The 18,908-nt window shown below is 39.6% G+C and overlaps 1 protein-coding gene across 1 annotated transcript; it reads left to right on the forward strand.

Annotated features, from left to right (window-relative positions):
• The first annotated feature begins 1,344 nt into the window (after positions 1 to 1,344).
• On the forward strand, positions 1,345 to 18,131 carry il13ra2 (interleukin 13 receptor, alpha 2). The gene is made up of 10 exons (XM_036564740.1): positions 1,345 to 1,475; positions 3,180 to 3,303; positions 3,786 to 3,937; positions 7,324 to 7,477; positions 9,914 to 10,034; positions 10,341 to 10,525; positions 10,953 to 11,104; positions 14,100 to 14,247; positions 14,676 to 14,796; positions 17,325 to 18,131. The coding sequence occupies exons 2-10, from the start codon at positions 3,207 to 3,209 to the stop codon at positions 17,410 to 17,412; spliced, it is 1,218 nt and encodes a 405-aa protein (XP_036420633.1). The 5' UTR covers positions 1,345 to 1,475; positions 3,180 to 3,206; the 3' UTR covers positions 17,413 to 18,131.
• The last annotated feature ends 777 nt before the right edge of the window (positions 18,132 to 18,908 follow it).

An 18,908-nucleotide genomic window follows, 5' to 3' on the forward strand; every position in this document is an offset into this window, starting at 1 on the left:
ACTCAGATAAATAACTAGATCATCACACTGATTTATCAGTCTACTCAGGCTTTAGTAGGAGCTTCAGTGTTTGTAAAGAAGCTGTTAATTGAGTTCCTCTTTAGAATTTGTCTAATGAGCATGTTTGCTACATGCTATGCGCTGATTTTAAAATAGTTAAACAAGCATTGATGTTTCCTTTTCTCTCGAGCAGCATGTTGCTGACCCCTGTTCTACATGTTGCGTGTAGTTACACATTTCCACCAGAGAGGTCTCCAAAACCACTAATCTTACATAATACAGTGATAAGGTTAGTTAAGCTAAAAATCCTGTTTCATGAGACAGACCCCTGATGAAACCAACAATGTGAGGGTTACAGTCAGGTTTAGGATTAGGGTTAGATTTAGTAGAATCTATTGGGTTCAACTTAAAGTTCAATTGCATTGAATTGAAATGTATTAGAATGTTAATTAAAGACAAACTTAGCATCTATAGATCACTCTCAAAGTGTTAATCAAGATGGCCTTGGTTCTTGGTTGTTTACTTTTCCTTCTTAGGGAGCCACAAAAAGCATCTGTACTGGTTTTTGCACAATTTCCCATGTTCTATATCCGTATCCAACTTGCATAAAGGACTATTGTCTCTAACTAAACGTTTTTGTTCTCTGGGAAAGAATCTGATTCCCAATGATTTTGACTCAGTACTGATTTCTCTAATGTGTCATCCATGATGATAAGTTCCTGACACCAAAATGTTTGTGACCACTCCCCAGTAAACAAAAACGCTCTTATCTGGCAGGATTACATTACTATCAAGGAAATCTGTGCTGATGACTCACAGGCTCCCTTGGTGACGTTCATTTCAGGCTTCAGCCCAGATTTTGTGGAATACTGCTTTGGGACAATGTAAAAAAGTGCTAAATAAATAAATAACACATCCTTTGCAGACCCATAGCATTGAGTTCACCTCCCACAGTAAGGAGGGACAGAAACACCTGTGGATATTTCAGATCTGAAGCAGCTTGATTTTCTCCTCTCTCTTACAGATGAAAGCTTTAGGTGCTGTGTATCTGATGGGGACAGTGTTGGTGGTCTGCCAGGTCTTGCGTGGCGATTATGCGTTCTATTTTTTCTACATTTCTTAAGAATTTATTACACTTTGAATGGATTCTCTTACATCTTATCTCCTTAGAAATATCACCTTAAAATTAATACCTTGCACTTAATGGCAGTTTTGACTGGAAATATATATATATAATCTATAAGTGACAAGTGAGTAGAAGAGCAAGGGGTTTTCTGTTTACGTAGATGACAGAGGTAAAAAGGCCATGCCTTAGTCACTTAAAATCTGACTCAGCAGGAGGAGCTGTGCATACTGAACAAAACCCGATTGCTGGCTGGAGTCCCCAGTCAGAGCATACCAGCGGGGTGGTGTGTGCACACGCTGAAAGCATCCCTAAAGAGGAGCATTCCATCTCTCCACTCCAAAACACTTGAGTGAGTACTCTTAGAAACTGTAATTCTATGGTTCTGCATTGTTTCTACATATTTGCCCTTATACCTCTCTTTTTAAATACTTTTGAGTACTTTTTTTCATTTAAATTGTGGGTGATTTTATTCAGATTGTCAGGTATAATCTGCTGAAACTGTTGTAATCTGGGGAAATATATTACAGATAAAAAGAACAGTTGGAAAGTCCTTTAGTTGTTTTGTGCAGTGACCTCTTTGTCTGTATTCTCAGTGTCTTTGTCTTTGTTCAGCCATGTGTGGGAGAGTTTCTCATGGATCTCTTGGCACGTTTTCATTATATATACAGGCTGGGCGTTGTTTAAGCTTTTGTGGCTTGAGGCTTATTGGCTGTGTGTATATGTGTGTGTGTGTGTGTGTGTGTGTGTGTGTGTGTCCATGTCTGTGTGTATGTGAGTGTGGTCAGTGCATTCTGAGGTGGACAGAATATGGACTTGAAGCTTCATTAAATTGGGTTTATAAAATGATTTAAAATGTGGGAAAGACTATTTGGGGTGGTCCTTTGTAGATGATTAATAAACTCTTAACAGTGTATCAGTAACACATTAACAACATATCAGTGAAGCATTATACACCGAAGTAAATATCTTGTAGATGTTCTGTTACATTAAGCAGATGTATTGTTAATATGTTACTTCCATTACGCAAAACCTAACCTTACCCAACCTTACCCAAAGCCTAACCCTAACTCTGGCCCTAATTCTAACCTTAACCTCAACCCAAAACCCTAACCCTTACCCAACCTTACCCAAAGCCTAACCCTTACTCTGGCCCTAATTCTAACCTTAACCTCAACCCAAAACCTAACCTTACCCAACCTTACCCAAAGCCTAACCCTTACTCTGGCCCTAATTCTAACCTTAACCTCAACCCAAAACCCTAACCCTTACCCAACCTTACCCAAAGCCTAACCCTTACTCTGGCCCTAATTCTAACCTTAACCTCAGCCCAAAACCCTAACCCTTACCCAACCTTACCCAAAGCCTAACCCTAACTCTAGCCCTAATTCTAACCTTAACCTCAACCCAAAACCTAACCCTTACCCAACCTTACCTTAAAGCTGACCCTAACCCTGGCCCTAATCCTAACCCTAACCTTAACCTCGACCCAAAACCTAACCATAGCCAACCTCACCCAAACCTAACCCTAACCCTGGCCCTAATCCTAACCCTAACCTTAACCTCAACCCAAAATCTAATCCTAATCCTCATATGCTTTTTACTGAGAGTGCGTTGAGTGTCTGTTTCACCTAAAAAGGACCACTCAAAATAAAGTGTCACCAAAATGTGGAATGAAAACCAATTTTAAGCAAAGTTAAAGTACTTTACATTGGCTACATTGGACTATCTGGATTGTATGTTTGTAATCTGTCTATTGTTTGATTTGTCTGCTAACTCGCCAGTTTATAACGAATTATTTTATAATATTATTTTAAATTATAATGTATATTTGTCTATGGGCTCTGTAGTGCAATGGAGAGCGCATTGGACTTCTAGACATAGGTTTAAGGTCATTCAATGGTTCTAGGTTCGAGTCCCACCAGAGTCAGGAGTTTTCTCACCTTGTGAGAGTTGAGTCTGTATTTTTGTTCATCAGATAAATCAGAAATGAGTTTAAAGGAAGTGCTTTTGCTGCTGTCTTGGCCATTTTGTTCACTGAACTTTCCCTGCACAGGACTAACTGAACCACGTGGAAGACAGAATGACCACAGGTGGAACGCTGCTATGGATGTGTTTGGTTATGTTCGTTTTGCTGACTCAGCACACTTCACACTCGACTGATGCAGCCGGCTTGTCAGGTGAGCCTCTGGAATGGCCCCAGTGTGAGTCTGTGTTTAGATATCTCACAAAGTGGATACACCACAGCTTAATATGTGTACAAATCTGAATCACTTAAAAAAAAAAACCCACCACAGATGACTGATGTTAAGCTGAAAGCTTCAAAAGTGTTATCTCACCAAACAATCAAATTTGCACAACACTCCTTTTAGCCCATCTTGAGTCAGCCAAGACATTTGGTGTTGTAAGTTTGCTTCCACAGTTTTGCGCTGGAGCTTCAAGGCTATCACAGCTAACAAGTCATGGAAGATTACACTCCACCAATTATCATAGCAGCCTAAATCTTCATGGAACAATATCAAGGCTGAATCCTGAGGCCTAAATTTAGACCATACTTTTGTTAATTGATTTTTTTTTTCTTGATTTTTTTTTTTTCCAAACTGTTGGGTGAAGATACATGTATAAGATTTTAAAGCCATTTCATTCTTGTTCTTGTCTCCAGTGGACCCCCCAGCTGACATAAAGATCACAGACCCGGGTCAGCTGGGTCACCTAAAAATTGAGTGGAGCAGACCCAGCAGCCTGCAGAACCTCACGGACTGTACTGTCCGCTACCAGCTCCGCTTCTACAACACATACACAGAGAGATGGAGGGTATGTGTTTACATTACATTCCCACAGATGCATTTAATGTATCTTTTATACATTAAATGAATTCCTGCAGTCCAAGAAATTGTCCGATACATATTTTCAGTTTTTAAAGTGATCTGAGTGTTTATACTCATATATTTGAGAAGGAATGGTTCTATATAGTACCAAAAAAGAGGAAAACCTATACATTCAAATTCTTATTTGAGTTTGAGTCACAGTTCTTTAATTAACCATTGCCTTTAAAAGAACCACCTATTTGAGAGTGTAGTATTTTAAATTCATGTTATAGTGTTCTTAATATTTTACGGCTCCCTGATGACACATTTCAGTTTAGCAGTGTGGACATTGAAAAACTCTTGCAATAACGGTTCTTGTAAGTTTCTTGCCAGAGTTTGGTGGGTTTCAAAGATGTTAGCAAGACAGTATGTGGTAAAAATCCTTGTTTTCAAGTAGTCATGGAAAATAGTCATGGATGTTTTACAATGGGTCTTTGACAAGTCATGAAAAGGTCTCTTTGTCTTTGAAAAGGTGTGAGAACCCAATCCTTAATAGACTGTCAGCTCACAGATGTACAACTAATGGAGTACATGCTGGCACTTGTCTACAGCACTGCGTATGTATTGATAGGTTTCCACCCCTTTTTCCACTGCTGCGATGACATTTGTTAGACTTTTTGTAGAAAAAACCAAGAACTTTAAACGTTAGAACTTTAATCTTTCAGCACCACAACAACATGAAAGTCTGTTATTATGCATCCGTCCTCAGTAAAATTAGCAAGTGCAGAGAAACAAGGCTGGTTGTCATTTGTATTATATTGCTTTCATGAACAACAGAAGCTCTCTGAACCCAGTGGCCTGAGGCGCTCTTCAAGTTGTGTGATTGAACTGTTAAAGCACATACACAGTAAGCATGAAGATGACTGACATGAGCATTGTTGATTTAACACTACATAGCCCACAAGTAACTTTGTCTCTAAAGTTATGGTTCTACTTTTTTTCATAAAGAAAGCATTTTTTTTTTTCAGTTGTCTTTGTCATTCTGCTTCAAGTGAAGCCTTATCTGTAATGAATTTCCATAGAGGACTGAATCATAAGAAAGGATTTTGCAGCTGGTTGCTCATCTGCTCCAGTGTGATATTCAACCACACATACAGTATCTCCATCCATGAAACAGTGGGGTCAGTGTTTGGTGTTTCCCTTGTTTGATCCTTTCCAGCTGTGGTGGCTTAATATTTACTTTTCCGAAGTGACTTGCATCTAAAAGCAACATAATCGAGCACATGTGGGTACAAGAAATGGAAATTTACCTAAAAATGATAGGAAAATGCTAAAGGTATGGGATGCTAAACAACTACAAGGCACTATCAGAGTCACCAGCAATATTGGTTTCTTGTATTGCTTTAATAAAGGTGCTGCAAAGGTTTCTTTGCAGTAGAAGAACCACTTTCGGTTTCCTAAAGAACCAAGTTTGAAAAAGAGATCTGTGAGTGAGAAGAACACCTTTTAATGGTTCAAAGAACCTTCACATAATGTAAGGTCTTTCTTTGAACCTTTACATTATGAGAATTTTTCTTTTAAAAAAATATCTTTAAAGAACTATAAATTTAAAGGTTTTTTAGGGAACCTAAATGGAGTACAGTGGTCAAAAGAGTGAACTCTTAAGTGAAGGCTTAAGCTTAAATGCTCGAGATTTGAATTTGAGCAACAACAAGGTCTTGGACACCTGAGTGTCTCAAGATCAAAATTCTGTTGGTCGCTGAAACTAAACTGGTTATGCTGTCCGTAATGAGAGTAATAGTTGCTTAAATATAAATTCAGGGAAAGCTTATTGTTTAGTTGCTTCACCCGCAGTCAAGCTTCTGTCTTAGAAATTCCTAACTAACTGGAGTTGCAGCACTGGTTTCAGGGTGGCGCTGTAGCAAATTGGTTCACTCAGTTGGGCCTTCATAGCCCAGCAACCATAACTATGCCGGGAATACTTCTGAAAAACGAAAAGGTGTCACAGCATATTTGCAAATCTGAAAACCTGCCCAGTTTCCCAAGAGTTTGGTGTTTAGAGTGAATTATTACTCATTTCCAAACTGAAGACAGTAGAGGAGATGAGTAAGATCTTAGTTAATGTGTGGAAGAGCGCATTACCAAACTAGAAAAGCGCATTTCCGAAAGAGGAATTGTTAGACCAAACATTTGAAACTAGCATCAGTGAAGTCATGGCAAATGAGTTAGTAGCCAACTTGGAATACCAGGGAGTATTTCGTACACTGGTTACTGTATAAATCCACATTTAAATACACGTTTTAAAGTTTTTATGTCTTCAAAAATGGAAAATAGTAAAAGGAAGGAAACCCGCTAGTAGGTATGTCCAAAACTTTTGACTCCAGCTGTATCTTTCAAAAATTGCACAGTTGCCAGAACTGCTCATTGCTGACTCAGTTCAAATGTAGTCCTGATTCAGCTCATGTACCGCAGTTTCAGCTAACTGCACAATGTGCACCCTCCAAATAAGCCATGATTGTTCTTGGCCTTACTCACTGCATGCTTTAAGCCTTAGAGTTCCATGGAAGCTTTTTAAATTTGGATTTTACTGAGCCACAAGGTAAGGAGCCAAAATGAAAGCACATGGGAGGATGAACCAGGATAGATGTTGACCATAAAAAGGACAGAATCTTCCAGGTTCTGAAAGAGGTATTTTACAAAAAAGTTTCTTCTGAAGTTCTTTTGAACTAAACATGGCTTGAGCTCCTGAGGACCAAATGTTAATCGAAATGTTGGCCCCATTCACAAAGACTATTACTTTTACTCTGGTAACTCTGTTCTGTTGCAAAGCCAGCTTTATAATCATTGGGGATGGCAGGACACGGCTGACCATTTTAAAAGCCATCTGTCTATTTAATGTGGCTTTCCTTAAAAAAATAGGCGTCAGCAGACGTTTCTTTAGTCGATCAGCAGTTTAAAAAGCAACAAGATGCTGGGAAATTTGGATATAAAATATGTAACACCCAAACATAGTTGGCTCATTTGGTGCCTTTGCTTCTTCAGTGCAAAACTTGAGATATAAAACATGTCCTGGCTGATCACCAGAGCTTGGGGAATATTTCATCTTTTCCACAATGCTTTCTTTAAATGTAGTCCATCAGAAAGTGCAAGAGCTGGTGTACTGGAAAAACCTGAAGCATAATTAGTAAATATTCAGCCTGTTTACCTTCTTTTGGGCGTCGAACAGACTTTCAAAGGACAACCTAAGGCCTTAGAGTTCTGTGGAACTCTGTCGTTTGTCAGGTGAAAAGTAAAAGCTGTCATTTTCAGCTTTCACTTTTCACTTTTGCTTTTCCCCGAAGACTGATTTGGTGCAACACAGATGACTTAAATCTTTGCCTGTGTGTCTCTTAGAGTGTACGGACACTCAGACTGTCCTATGAGGCCCAGTTTGACCTGGAGAAGCCCATCCAGTTGAGGATGCTCACTTTGCTGAAGGGGGCGTGCACCAACGACACAGAGGTCCTGGGAGAGGAGGTGGAGCTCGTGCACACACCTGAACACACAGGTACGTGACAAAGTATTTGCCAGTTTCATTCCAAACCAGTTCTGCACTGCCTGTCAAAAGTTTGGTGACACCTTACCTTCCTTTGAAAATGCTTGCTACGTGTAAAGATGTTTGAAAAGCTAGATGTGCCCCTAACTGTTGCCAGATCTGCTTACGTACATCTAACAGTGGTGCCAAAGTAGTCTTACCTCACACCTTACCTCAGTTTGGCCTCTTTTCTCTTGATGAAAGGATAAAAAAATCCTTATCTCTGGTGTCCATTTTCTGATAAGTGGAGACAAAATCACTATTTTCTTAACAAATTTGTTCAGCAAACAGAGTAAGCAACACTTGTGTTAGCTTGGCTGTATTTACAAGCCTATACACCAGTGGGTAGATTAGCAGTCACGATTGGTTGACACCACAGGGATTCCCGATGGTTGTGTGAAGCATTTGTGCAATGCATGCTGGGTATTATGGTGAAAGAACATTGACATGAGAACAACGTGAAATTGTGAATGCCATCGGCTGAATTCAATTCTGCATAACGTGACAAATAACGTACTAAGAAGATCTTGTTTTTGGCTGGAATGCCTACAAAACTGTTATTTTATGGCCACCTAAGGACATTTTGTGCAAACAGTGTACCAAAGATTTAATTCAATTCAGGTTTGTTCTGTTATTCAATTGCCCCTCATGGACTGTGCACATTTGTAGCTGATCTCACTGCTGGAGGGCAGTTTAGTTACAGCCCTAATTTAAAACAAATGATAGATCAACATTCAATATTCAGTTGGAAGCTCCTGGAGAGGGGATGGGCGCTGCTGGACTCAAGTCAAGTCAAAGTTTATTTATATAGTGCTTTTTACAACAGCTGGTGTCATAAAGCAGCGTTACAAAAAAATCCGGGCCCAAGCCCCCATGAGCCAGCGAATGGCGTTAGGAAAAACTCCCTAAGCGCAAGAGGAAGAAAGCTTGAGAAGGAACAAAAAGTCAAAAGGGGAACCCATCCTCCTCTGGTGGACACCGGATAGCAAAACAATAACACAAGAGCAAAAAGAACAGAGAATAAGAATAAGGTTTTGCAGGAAATGGAAAAGCAGCAGTATCTTCAGGAGGGTCAGTTCCTGCAGGTGAGGTGTTAACAGAGTGCACAGTGCTTATGGGTCCGCCTGCCACCTACCAGAGAAGCAATTATGTAGAGCCAAAGAAAAAGGAAAGAAACTGCTCTTATGATTTAGGCTCAGTGCCAGGGACATCAGCCTGAAACCAAGCAAAACAAAACAGGATTATCAGGACCACTGAACAAGGCCACTCTTTACAGCAAGGCTTAGTGCAAACGCAAATAACGGCTTGGATAAACTATGAGGTCATCATTTTGTTTGGAATTATTTTCCAGTTATTGTGTATGGATTAGAGGTTCCTCTAGTCAACAAAAGCTTATTCATCCTGTAAAATAAAGGAAGATGAGGCCTTTTATTGCACAGTGATGGACCTCATAGGCCTAAAGAGTCCATCCTCTTGATATGAAGTGGTCTGATGGTACTGTTGACCCTTTGATAGTGTTTGCTTCTCAAAGCAAAACTATGCACCAAAACATTAATATTTACCATTTACCATAAACTCCCCTCAAACCACCTCTCCCCCACTTTTGTTTTTCAAGTGCAGGCATCATTTGACAGTGTAGCTGGAAGTTTAGACAAGATTACCGGATGAGATAGAATGTATGTTATTTTTTGATCCAAACTTTGTGCTGGTTTGAGCATATATGGTGTAAGTCACTGTAAAATGCATGCCGTTTGGTGGATCATGGGCATGTGAAGATGAAAATATTTATGCTTGGGGCTTCACTGAGGAGAGGTGAAACATCTGCGCCACAGGTTTCTGTGTCTAGCTAGTTCCCTGGAACTACAACAGAAATTCCCCACTGGGAATGTGGTGTAATCTGCAGACAAGCAGAGATTTGACTAGATCCTATCTCTTTCAAGCTTTCGGGTCTGATACAGTTGCACAATGCGTTTTTCAGATTCATCAGGTCAAGTGTGATTAAAAGGCCCTTTTGTCAACCAAGTGTAAAAAGTAAAAGGAAGTTCTCTCATTCACAAGTGCACCCCAGTGGGAGAAGACCAAAAAATTCGAGAGAATAATAAAACATGCTTTGGTGGAACTACTGTTTACTTTAGGAAAGCAGTTCAGAGCAGGACAAGCAAACATTTAACAAAGGCTGAATAAGAGTCCGTGTCTGGGATCATGCTTCAGTCCCTCACTCTCATAACTTCATAACTTACAGATAAGTGAATAAAACGCCTTAGGTCTGACCCTTTAAACAGCCAGGACCTGCTGACCTGTTATGCACTTCTGTAACTAAGAATAACTGCATTGTAGTCCATGTAGTTAGTGAATAACACGGCTTGGAATGTAATAAACCTGGCATTTTAAATGGTTTGTCTATCTCAGGTGTGGCTGGATCCAGGATAAGGGACTTTCATTGTGTTTACCTCAACAAGGAGTACATGGACTGCATGTGGAAGTCAGGGGCTGTTGACCCTCCAGGCTCAAAGCACTACCTCTATTACTGGTAAAGCTCTACTATTCTGCATTACAGTGTGTATAATATGTACTTCAGTTTTGTGCAAAAGTTTACGTGCCCCTGGTGAAATGACGTTTTGTTGATTTTCTGAATGAAAATAAGTGAACACATCCTTTACAGAGAACACACTTCTGAACATTTTACACCACAATTACTGTTTATGTGCTGAATTTTAACATAATGGGAAAAAATATATATATAAATTGTTACTTGTGCAAAACGTAGGGCACATTTAGTATTTAATGCTTTTTGAAAATATGTTAATGTTAGAAATACGCCATCCTGTTTTCCCAGGCACAGGGAAATGCCAGAAACTGCAGAATGTCCAGAGTACATCCCATCCTCTGAGTTTCGGAGAGGATGCCGTTTCCCTCAGGAGTCTCTTTTGGAGTTTTCCGAGTTTAACATATGTGTCAACGGCTCTTCCACAGAAGGAGAGCTGAGGCCCGCCTTCTTCTCCCTAGAGGTCCAGAACAAGGGTAACTACATGTTACAGCTGAATCAGTGATAACCATGCTGCCACATGACATTCTCTTCACATGCCTCATGAAAGAACTTAGTGACCCCAGTTTGGACCATTGTATATATACAATGCAAAGGGCAGCAGGCATTTTCAAATTATGTGAAAAACTGCAAAACGACAGCAGCGATTTATATATATATGTACGTACACACATATATATATATATATATGATAAGTTGATTATTTGTAAAAATGATCAGTAGGTTACTCCGTTACTAATCTAATCTAATCTAATCTAATTTAATAAATAGCAGAAGTCCTAGATATAATAAAACCCTACTTCTACTCCAACATTAAGCATTGTTGAAGACCTAATCTAATGCCTGAAACTCACACTTCACTCTCTCTTTCTCTACCTTCTCTCTCTCTCTCTCGCTTTACAGTAAAACCTGCAGCGGTGTCTGACCTGCAGGTGCTGGTTGAGAATGAACTGGTCCAGGTGCAGTGGTCGCCCCCTGCTGGTAAAGTGCCAGAGCAGTGTCTGGAATACGAGCTTGAAGGGACCGCAGAGAGCATGGATGGCAGCAACTGGCAGGTACAAACACACACAATGGCATTAAAATCTCAGAATACAGAATCTCTTACAGTTTTATCAAACTAGGAAACAGAACAAACCTGGTCCGGAACCTCTCCTCAGTAGATCTCAGCAGAACAGAAAGAGTTTCAGAGGTGTTTCACTGCTCCAAAGCTTCATAGTGCATCGTTAAAGCATCACTTGATGATTAACATATTAAATTGTTATGCTTTTATTAAACGAAACCTTGATTCAGAAATGAATCTGTGTTCCCTGCACCATCATTCTAGGGCAGTGCACCATAAGCACATGCATACACACTTCCTGGAGCCTGTGGTACAAACTCATTATGCCCATTAAAGCTTGTCAAAATAATAATTTATATAATTTTTTTATTGAAATACATTGAACAAATTTGAAATCTTTGTAATAAAATTAAATATTAATCTAAAAATTGAACATTAATCTATACTGAACATCAATCTATATTGTTAAACCTATATATATATATCAGTGTTGTCAGAAGAAAACCTCATATCTCCAAAGTGAAAACTTTACAGGAGAAGGAAAAAACCATTCTTAATTTTGGATGGAAGTTAATGGAACGAGATTTTTTCCCAAGCACTTTTGGAGCATTTCTGTTGTTCCATTCATCATGAAATTTTGGCACATTGTAAAGGTCAGCTTCACCTCCGACTCGTACTTCTACTCTCCGGTCTTTCACCTCTGACTCCTCCACTTTATTGGCAGCCACGGTTGCTAAGGTGGTGCTAGGGCATCGCTAATGAAATTCCAGGCATTTTATATATATACATATATATCAAAAAGCAGAAAACACAAAAAACGCAAAAAAAAACAACAAAATAAACGAAACGTGCAGCCCCAAGCCTGCTTCACAACTCAAAACCAAAAAAAATCAGCTGAGAACCACTGGGGCCCATGGGACAGTTTCAAAAACAGACACACCCCAAGCTCAGGTTTCTGGGTGTCCTTTCATTACATTCATTAACTGTTAGTCTGACAGCATTATTTGGCGTGGTCTTTCACCTCCCACTTGTGGTTCTATTCTCTGCTGTTTACCTCCACTGTATTGGCAGCCACATTCTGTGAAGAGAATTTTGGCAGGAATCCCAGTCACGCTGTGTTTATTGCAGCGTGGCACAGTCATTCATGCCTCAGGGCCAAAGCACATCCAAAGCGTCTATCCAAGGTGTCTCCTAGTGTGAAACAGGAGTAAGCAATGCTTAAACGTCCTGATATCCTAAAGTAGATCTTGGCAGAACATCTCCTGGTTCCTATTCTCTTTACCCCAGGCAGTCCCAGCAATCAGTGAAAGTATGGCACATCAGGCAGTGCTTTTAATTGGTATGCAGGCGCACAGGTATTTGCATGCTGTAGATGTGCTCACGTGTAGAAATGGAACTTCTTTTGTTTTGCCAGTAGGGTGGAAAAATACAAAGAAACTATACTTAAGTAGTGTGACATGATCAATAATGTTGCTGAACATTCAGGCAACAGCCTAAAAATGAAAAGAAATTAGGCGTTAAGTGTGTGTTGCTGTTTTCGAGTTTTCGAAATCTGGTAGGATCTGCATTGAGCTTCATTTAAAAAAGGAGTCCATGCTGAAACACTCCGTATAACTTCAGTCTGAGTGGGCGGGGCTTTACTGCTGTAGGCTGAACAGGTGTATATGTGTAGACTGCAAAAAGTGGTATCTTGTCAAGTAAAATGATCTTAAATATAGCCAATAAATCTAATGTTTCTCATGTTGGCTTGATTTTAGATTATTTACCTTATTTCTAGATATGTTTTTACTTGTTTTAAGTCATTTTACTAAGTAAAAGTATCTCACTATATTAGCAGATACATGAAATGACTTACTGAAAAGTAAGCTAGATAATCTTATAAGTGCACAACCATCTCAAAATAGGAAACATCAGATATATTGACTATATTTAAGGTCATTTTACTTGACAAGATGCCATTTTTTTGCAGCGCAAATACATTGATTCTTGTGACATTCATTCATGATGGGCTGTTTCTGAGGCCTAGTTTTAATATGTGGACAGTATGAACTGAGGAGTGAATGGTATGTTTTGAAACTTGAACAACATGCTACATCCAACTCTGACTAATTGGCAGTACTGGTCTTTGCACCAAGATGAATTAGCGTAGTTATGGCAATGTCATATTAAAGGGATATGAATGGAAAAAATACATAGGAATATATATATATATAATGTGAAAGAAAAATCTAAATAAAAAGAGAAGACTCTCCTGGTCTAAATGAGAATATAAGAAGCAAAATATATATAATATAAGTACAAGTATTCAGTTTTAGGAATACTCAGGAACAGATATAGTGCAAATCTTTCGATATAATACTTAAGTAATTGTACTTTGTTATTTTTATTGAGTGTTTTCCACCCTTGTTTACCGCTGACAATGAAGACTGTTCTAAAGTAGGCCGTTCGGCACATTTCAGTGATGAGGTCACTGTTTGAGCCTGTGAATGAGCTTATGTCACTGAGCTTTCGGCCTAGTTATTTACACCACTGTGTACCCCAGAACAAGAAGGATAGAACAAGGGGATCAAAATCCAATCCTTTATACTCAGAGCAGCCTGCCACACCTGTGATTCATCCTTATCAGATGACTTATCAGTGCTCTAGTCTTCAGAAAGAGACAGGAAAACCCTGTTCTGGAGCGCACACAAAAAAGTAACAAAAAAAGCAGACGGCAAATATCTTGATGACGTTGAGACTATTGTGGTTGCCTGTCTGGCCATGATTCTTGTTTTGAAAAATCTGCCAGCTGGCCTCTTGTCAAAGGTCAGAATAGATGTTCTCCCTGAAGAGCCTTCCTTCCCTCTAGTCATTCATAGTGGATATGTAACTGACTATACAGTTGTTTTTACACTTATATGTTCAGGAAGGCTGTTGAAATCATTTTTTCAGTCAAGTTCCTTTCTAAACAGCGATCAAACGTGTCCCTCATCTGCTCCTGTTTCTTTCAGTGGACAAATGTAACCGAGGACACCACCATTGACTTTCTGTGGAACGGCAAGAGTCAGAGGAACTGCTTCCAGGTCCGATCCAAAGTGAACGATTACTGCGCTGATGAAGGATTCTGGAGCGACTGGAGTGATTCAGTGTGCTTCCCAGGTAATTCACTTAAGGGATACTCACCCTATTGACACTGATCTCTTTGCCACAGCCAGTGATATGATTATAAATATTTTGGAAACAGTTTCAGCAACAGGAAACCTCAAATGTGGTCAGATTTGATTATTTACCTTTTTAAAAATGCACAAATGTGATGGAAGGAACTATTTACACGGCAGTGGTTCTCAGACAAGTCGTGCCAATTTGTAATGAATCCAAACCCATTTTAAAATTTCAAATATGAGCGCATGCACTCCCGAATATTACCATAGTCAATTGTACTTGGTTCTGAGCATTCCGACAGTGAATCACCACATTCTGATTGATGCATAGCCTTTTTGGAATTCTCTGGAGGAGCTGGGTGTCCCAACTTTAATGACTACTTAACAAGCTTGTAAACACTTTAATCCCTCTTCCTGTTTTCACAGAGACTACAGTGGAAGACAGAAATTACGAGCCATGGAATGCTTTAGCACTCGCCGGCATCCTGATCAGCATCATCATCGCAGTCCTCATCTTCTGCCTCATGTTATGGATGTTGAGCAAAATGTGAGTTTATGACTGAACACTGGTTTGATCGATTGGTTATTGCGAGAGTAAACTTCAGTCATGGAAGGCTGGATTCCAGAATAGTTTGGATTTCCCTGTTTAGACAAGCCTGATTCAATGTATCAGTTAGTTAGCAGGTTTAGTTGAAGTGTCCTGGACTCCCTGTTCAGAAGTTCCACATATTTGAGTTTTTGAGATGTTTTGTTGGGTTTGTTGTAGAGACACTTACTGACTCATTCGCAGTGCTGGTGATAGAAAACAGGAGTCACAATATATACAACTGAAATACAGCCATTGTATTTCATTTCCAAAACCACCAGTGGGCATGCACGTGAGTTTTACATGTAGTGTCGATGATGGTAAAACAGTGGTAAATTGGTAAAATAAAGTTATTCATAGTATTCGATTATGTCATTAAGAAGACCGCGTCGCCATGTTGGTAGGCGAGCTGTATCTCTGACTGTGCTCTGATAGAGCTTGTCTCATCACTGTTACTGCAGTTAAATCTTGCAAGTGGATAAAAACCAAGAAAAATAGACTAGAATGACTGCTGAAAAGATATGTAGACGCTTTAGATGTGTCTCCTGAAAGCACCACGAGAAGATTAGCTAGGTTGGTGGACTGGATCTGTGTGGCCTGCACATCTCCAGAGTTCAGAACATTCCAATGCATGATATTTTACAAAAACTAATTAAAGTGGCTACCAAAGCTCCCAAGGCTCTTCAGTAGTCAACTCATACATATATATCAAGCTCAAGTAGGCTTCTTATTTGCCAGCTTCTCGTTTGAATTTACCATTCCACCTTAAATGGTGCTGCAGCTACACTGAGGCGTCTTAAACGTAGAACGAATTTCGAAAGTTGGCGAATACAAAGCCATCAGCTTACCTCAATAAAAGCATCAATTTACCTAAATAAATGATCCTAACAAGCAGCACAGCGAAGCTAATCAGCCATTGGAGCTGCTGAACTCTTTTCACTGGCTGATCTAACGCCGCGCCCCAAACCACACACCACCACACACATACTTCACCTACTACACTAATGAGTGAACTTCTGTTGGTACATGCACTATTTTTTGCATACTATTTAGGGTGCTTGTATGCGGTTCAGGACATGAAAATAATAACGTAGCAGGTAATATCAGTTGTTTAAATTTTAGCTTTTGCTTGCCATCACTACAACCACAAATCAAATAAGATCAAGTCAGTACAGTCGAATACACTGGTTAATGTACTTTAAAAAGTGTTTTACATGTTTTACTGCCTTTGCTGGATCGGCTGTGGCTTTGTTATCTCATTACAAAAAGCCACAGCACTGATGAATGAACTTGAAGTTGCCAACCCAAAATGGTGGCAGAGCGATTGTGATGTCATTGGAAAACTATCAATTGGATACTATTTTGCCTTAGATTGGCCTGTATGTTCCTGCATGTTCCTGCCATTAATATATTTAAAAAATACATTTCAGGCCAAAATCTTCTCAAAAGAATAGCTCAGGCATCGAGCAGTGTATTCATGTAAAACTTTCTATAAGGGAGCTTTTAGAGGCATTAAACTCTTCACACCTTCCTACCACCACTACTCTTAACTATTCACACTCAGTAGGTTTCTTTCAGAGGTTGTTTACCTCTTGCATTAAGATGCGTTTTATGTCTGAATCTGGATTCCATTTACACTTACCATTTAATGTGTGACCAGATGAGATTTGCTGTTACTTTCCCACATAAAAAGCACAACACAAACCACAGTGGTTGGCTTCACTGCTATCCAGGGGACCCTTTGGACACAAGAGAGAGGTCATGACTTATAATGACAATATAATTGTATGCAGACACAGAAAACAACTGCGGGGTGATCTGATCGGAATCTGATCACAGTGCACCCTGGGTGTGTTTGCCTGGGTTTGTGATCAAGTTTAACCTGAAAATCATCTGATCACCAAAAACACAAGTTGTATACAGCCTCTGAATGACTCTGTTCAACCTTAATGACTGAATTATGTGGGAATTTTGAAAAATCTGTGGATTGAATAAATACATTACTCAAATATTGCTCCTTTTTGGCCCAGGTGACTAAATGGTGAATCTAGAAAAATTCCTAAGGAGAAATAGCATCAGACAAAAAGGATACAGTACTTCTAGTGGTAGGAGAGGTGAGCCAGCAACTGGGAGGGTGTGGGTTCAAATCCCAGGGCTGGCTAGGTATTCCTTGTCATGCCCTTGGGCAAGGCCCTTAACCTCCCATCAGCGTGGGAAGCATTGCTCTGCTGGCAATGCTGTGCTGTTTCCATGACGGTGCATAGTTAGGCAGCAAAATGACAAACTTTCTTTCTAGAAAACTACAAGAAATCCGGCCTTATTGTCGTCTAGGAGAAACTACAGAGATATTATGTAATTCTCTTTTTGGATTTTTCATTTCCTTGGGCTTCAATTAGTTGTTTGAGAGATTGATTTATTGATTGAGTGACTCATTTCTGCTTCAGTACAGTTTGACCCCAACCACTAATGCTCTCCCTGTCTCTCTCCAGGTGGATGAACAGAAAGGAACAGAAGCAGGCTTTCACTCTGTACCAGGAGAAAGTCCATAAGGCCTTTCTGAGTCCTGTGTTTCACTGAGCGTCTTCCTGTCCGGTTGCTTGTGGTCACAGTTGCAGAGGATGCAAGAGTCCTGCAGGACTCCGACTGTCTCTCAGCTCACAGCCAGTCTGTTCAGCACTGAAAGATTTGAGTCTGGAAAGTGGTTTAGATGCACTTACAGCGATGCAGCTCTGACAGATAACAGACAGATTCCAGGACCAAATCCAGCACTATTTTACAGAGATTGTAGGAGCCCCTCTGTTAATACTAAAATATCTTTGGCAGCATAGCAGCACCAGTATTCCCATTCTGAATGTATTTTCTGTGTTGTTTACTTACCAACAAAGGAATGCTGTACTATTCTTAAAGTTACTCACAGAATGCCATAAATCTTGCCAACCTTACAACACAACTCCTCAAACAGCTGTACACTTTTGGGGGTTATTTGATGTTATTTTTTGGACATGTATTGCACTACTTTTCAATACTACATTCATAGATGCAAGTTGTTGACAAATGTATTATGTTCATTAGTTCATTTACCCATATATGTATTATGTAGCTTTTTGAGTCCCTTTCGTTTCAGACTACTTGTTTTCTTCAGACACTGAGACATAATGTTCATTTTGTTTCAGATATAGCAGTGTGTTTACATGCACATGATGCAAACAGATCTTTTACTGTACTATGATGCTCTATGTGTAATGTCAAATGATATGAGTATTTCTTAGTAAAACGATTGTGCTTGCACCAACTGGCATCGACTTTCCTCTGTCATTATGTAGAATGTTGGAGCCAGTTGTAAGTTACACTTGGCTTTCATATCTGATGCTTAAATCAAGGATCCAGATCCCCTCCAGCATCGATCAAAATCAGTATGCATGTTGGTTATTTTATGTTGTGAATGCATTATAATCAATTAGAACTTTTTAAATAGTTTTCTTGAACATGTACTTATTGGGCCTATTACCAGTAGATTATGAGTTCAATTCCCGGTGATGCCACAGCCGTCTGTGGCCTGGAGTCTAAGAAAAGATTATTGGCCTGGGTGGGTGATGGCCCTCCTTATCCCCCCATCATTTAGCATGATGCTAGCCAGTGCAGGCATCTGAGAGCTAACGTAACAGAATTGGCAGTTAGCGCTCTCCTCCAAGCATGTTGAGGTGTCCGATTATGTCGCATTAGTGTCAGTTTAAAGAGATGCAATGGCGCTTTGTGTGTGTCAAAGGAAGCTTATGTCTTTCCCTTCACGCTTCCAGCATGTGATTGGGTTAGACCTAGCTAGCAAGAACTGGCCACCACCAAATTAGGTGGAAAAAAACTGGGTAGTAATGTTTCACTGTATTTTTGCCGTAACAAATTTTGAAAAAAAAAGTTTTTTTTTTTTCTTTCAATGCAGTTTTATTTTTTGTAAATTAAATTTCAAAATTGCACCATATAGACAAAAAAACATAAAAAAATTCCAATGACAAACTTTAGCAGTTTTCCTGAATTACAGTACAGTATTGTCAGTTGCCAGTATTTGCTTTGATAGG

This window comes from Colossoma macropomum, unplaced genomic scaffold (genome assembly GCF_904425465.1).
Source record: "Colossoma macropomum unplaced genomic scaffold, Colossoma_macropomum, whole genome shotgun sequence".
Classification (NCBI taxonomy): domain Eukaryota; kingdom Metazoa; phylum Chordata; class Actinopteri; order Characiformes; family Serrasalmidae; genus Colossoma; species Colossoma macropomum.

Bases quoted from the DNA above. Each gene is read 5' to 3' on its own strand.
- il13ra2 (XM_036564740.1), top strand. From the start codon at position 3,207: ATGACCACAGGTGGAACGCTGCTATGGATGTGTTTGGTTATGTTCGTT. The intron at 3,938-7,323 runs GTATGTGTTTAC...TGTGTCTCTTAG, and splicing joins CATACACAGAGAGATGGAGG to AGTGTACGGACACTCAGACT. The intron at 7,478-9,913 runs GTACGTGACAAA...TGTCTATCTCAG, and splicing joins GCACACACCTGAACACACAG to GTGTGGCTGGATCCAGGATA.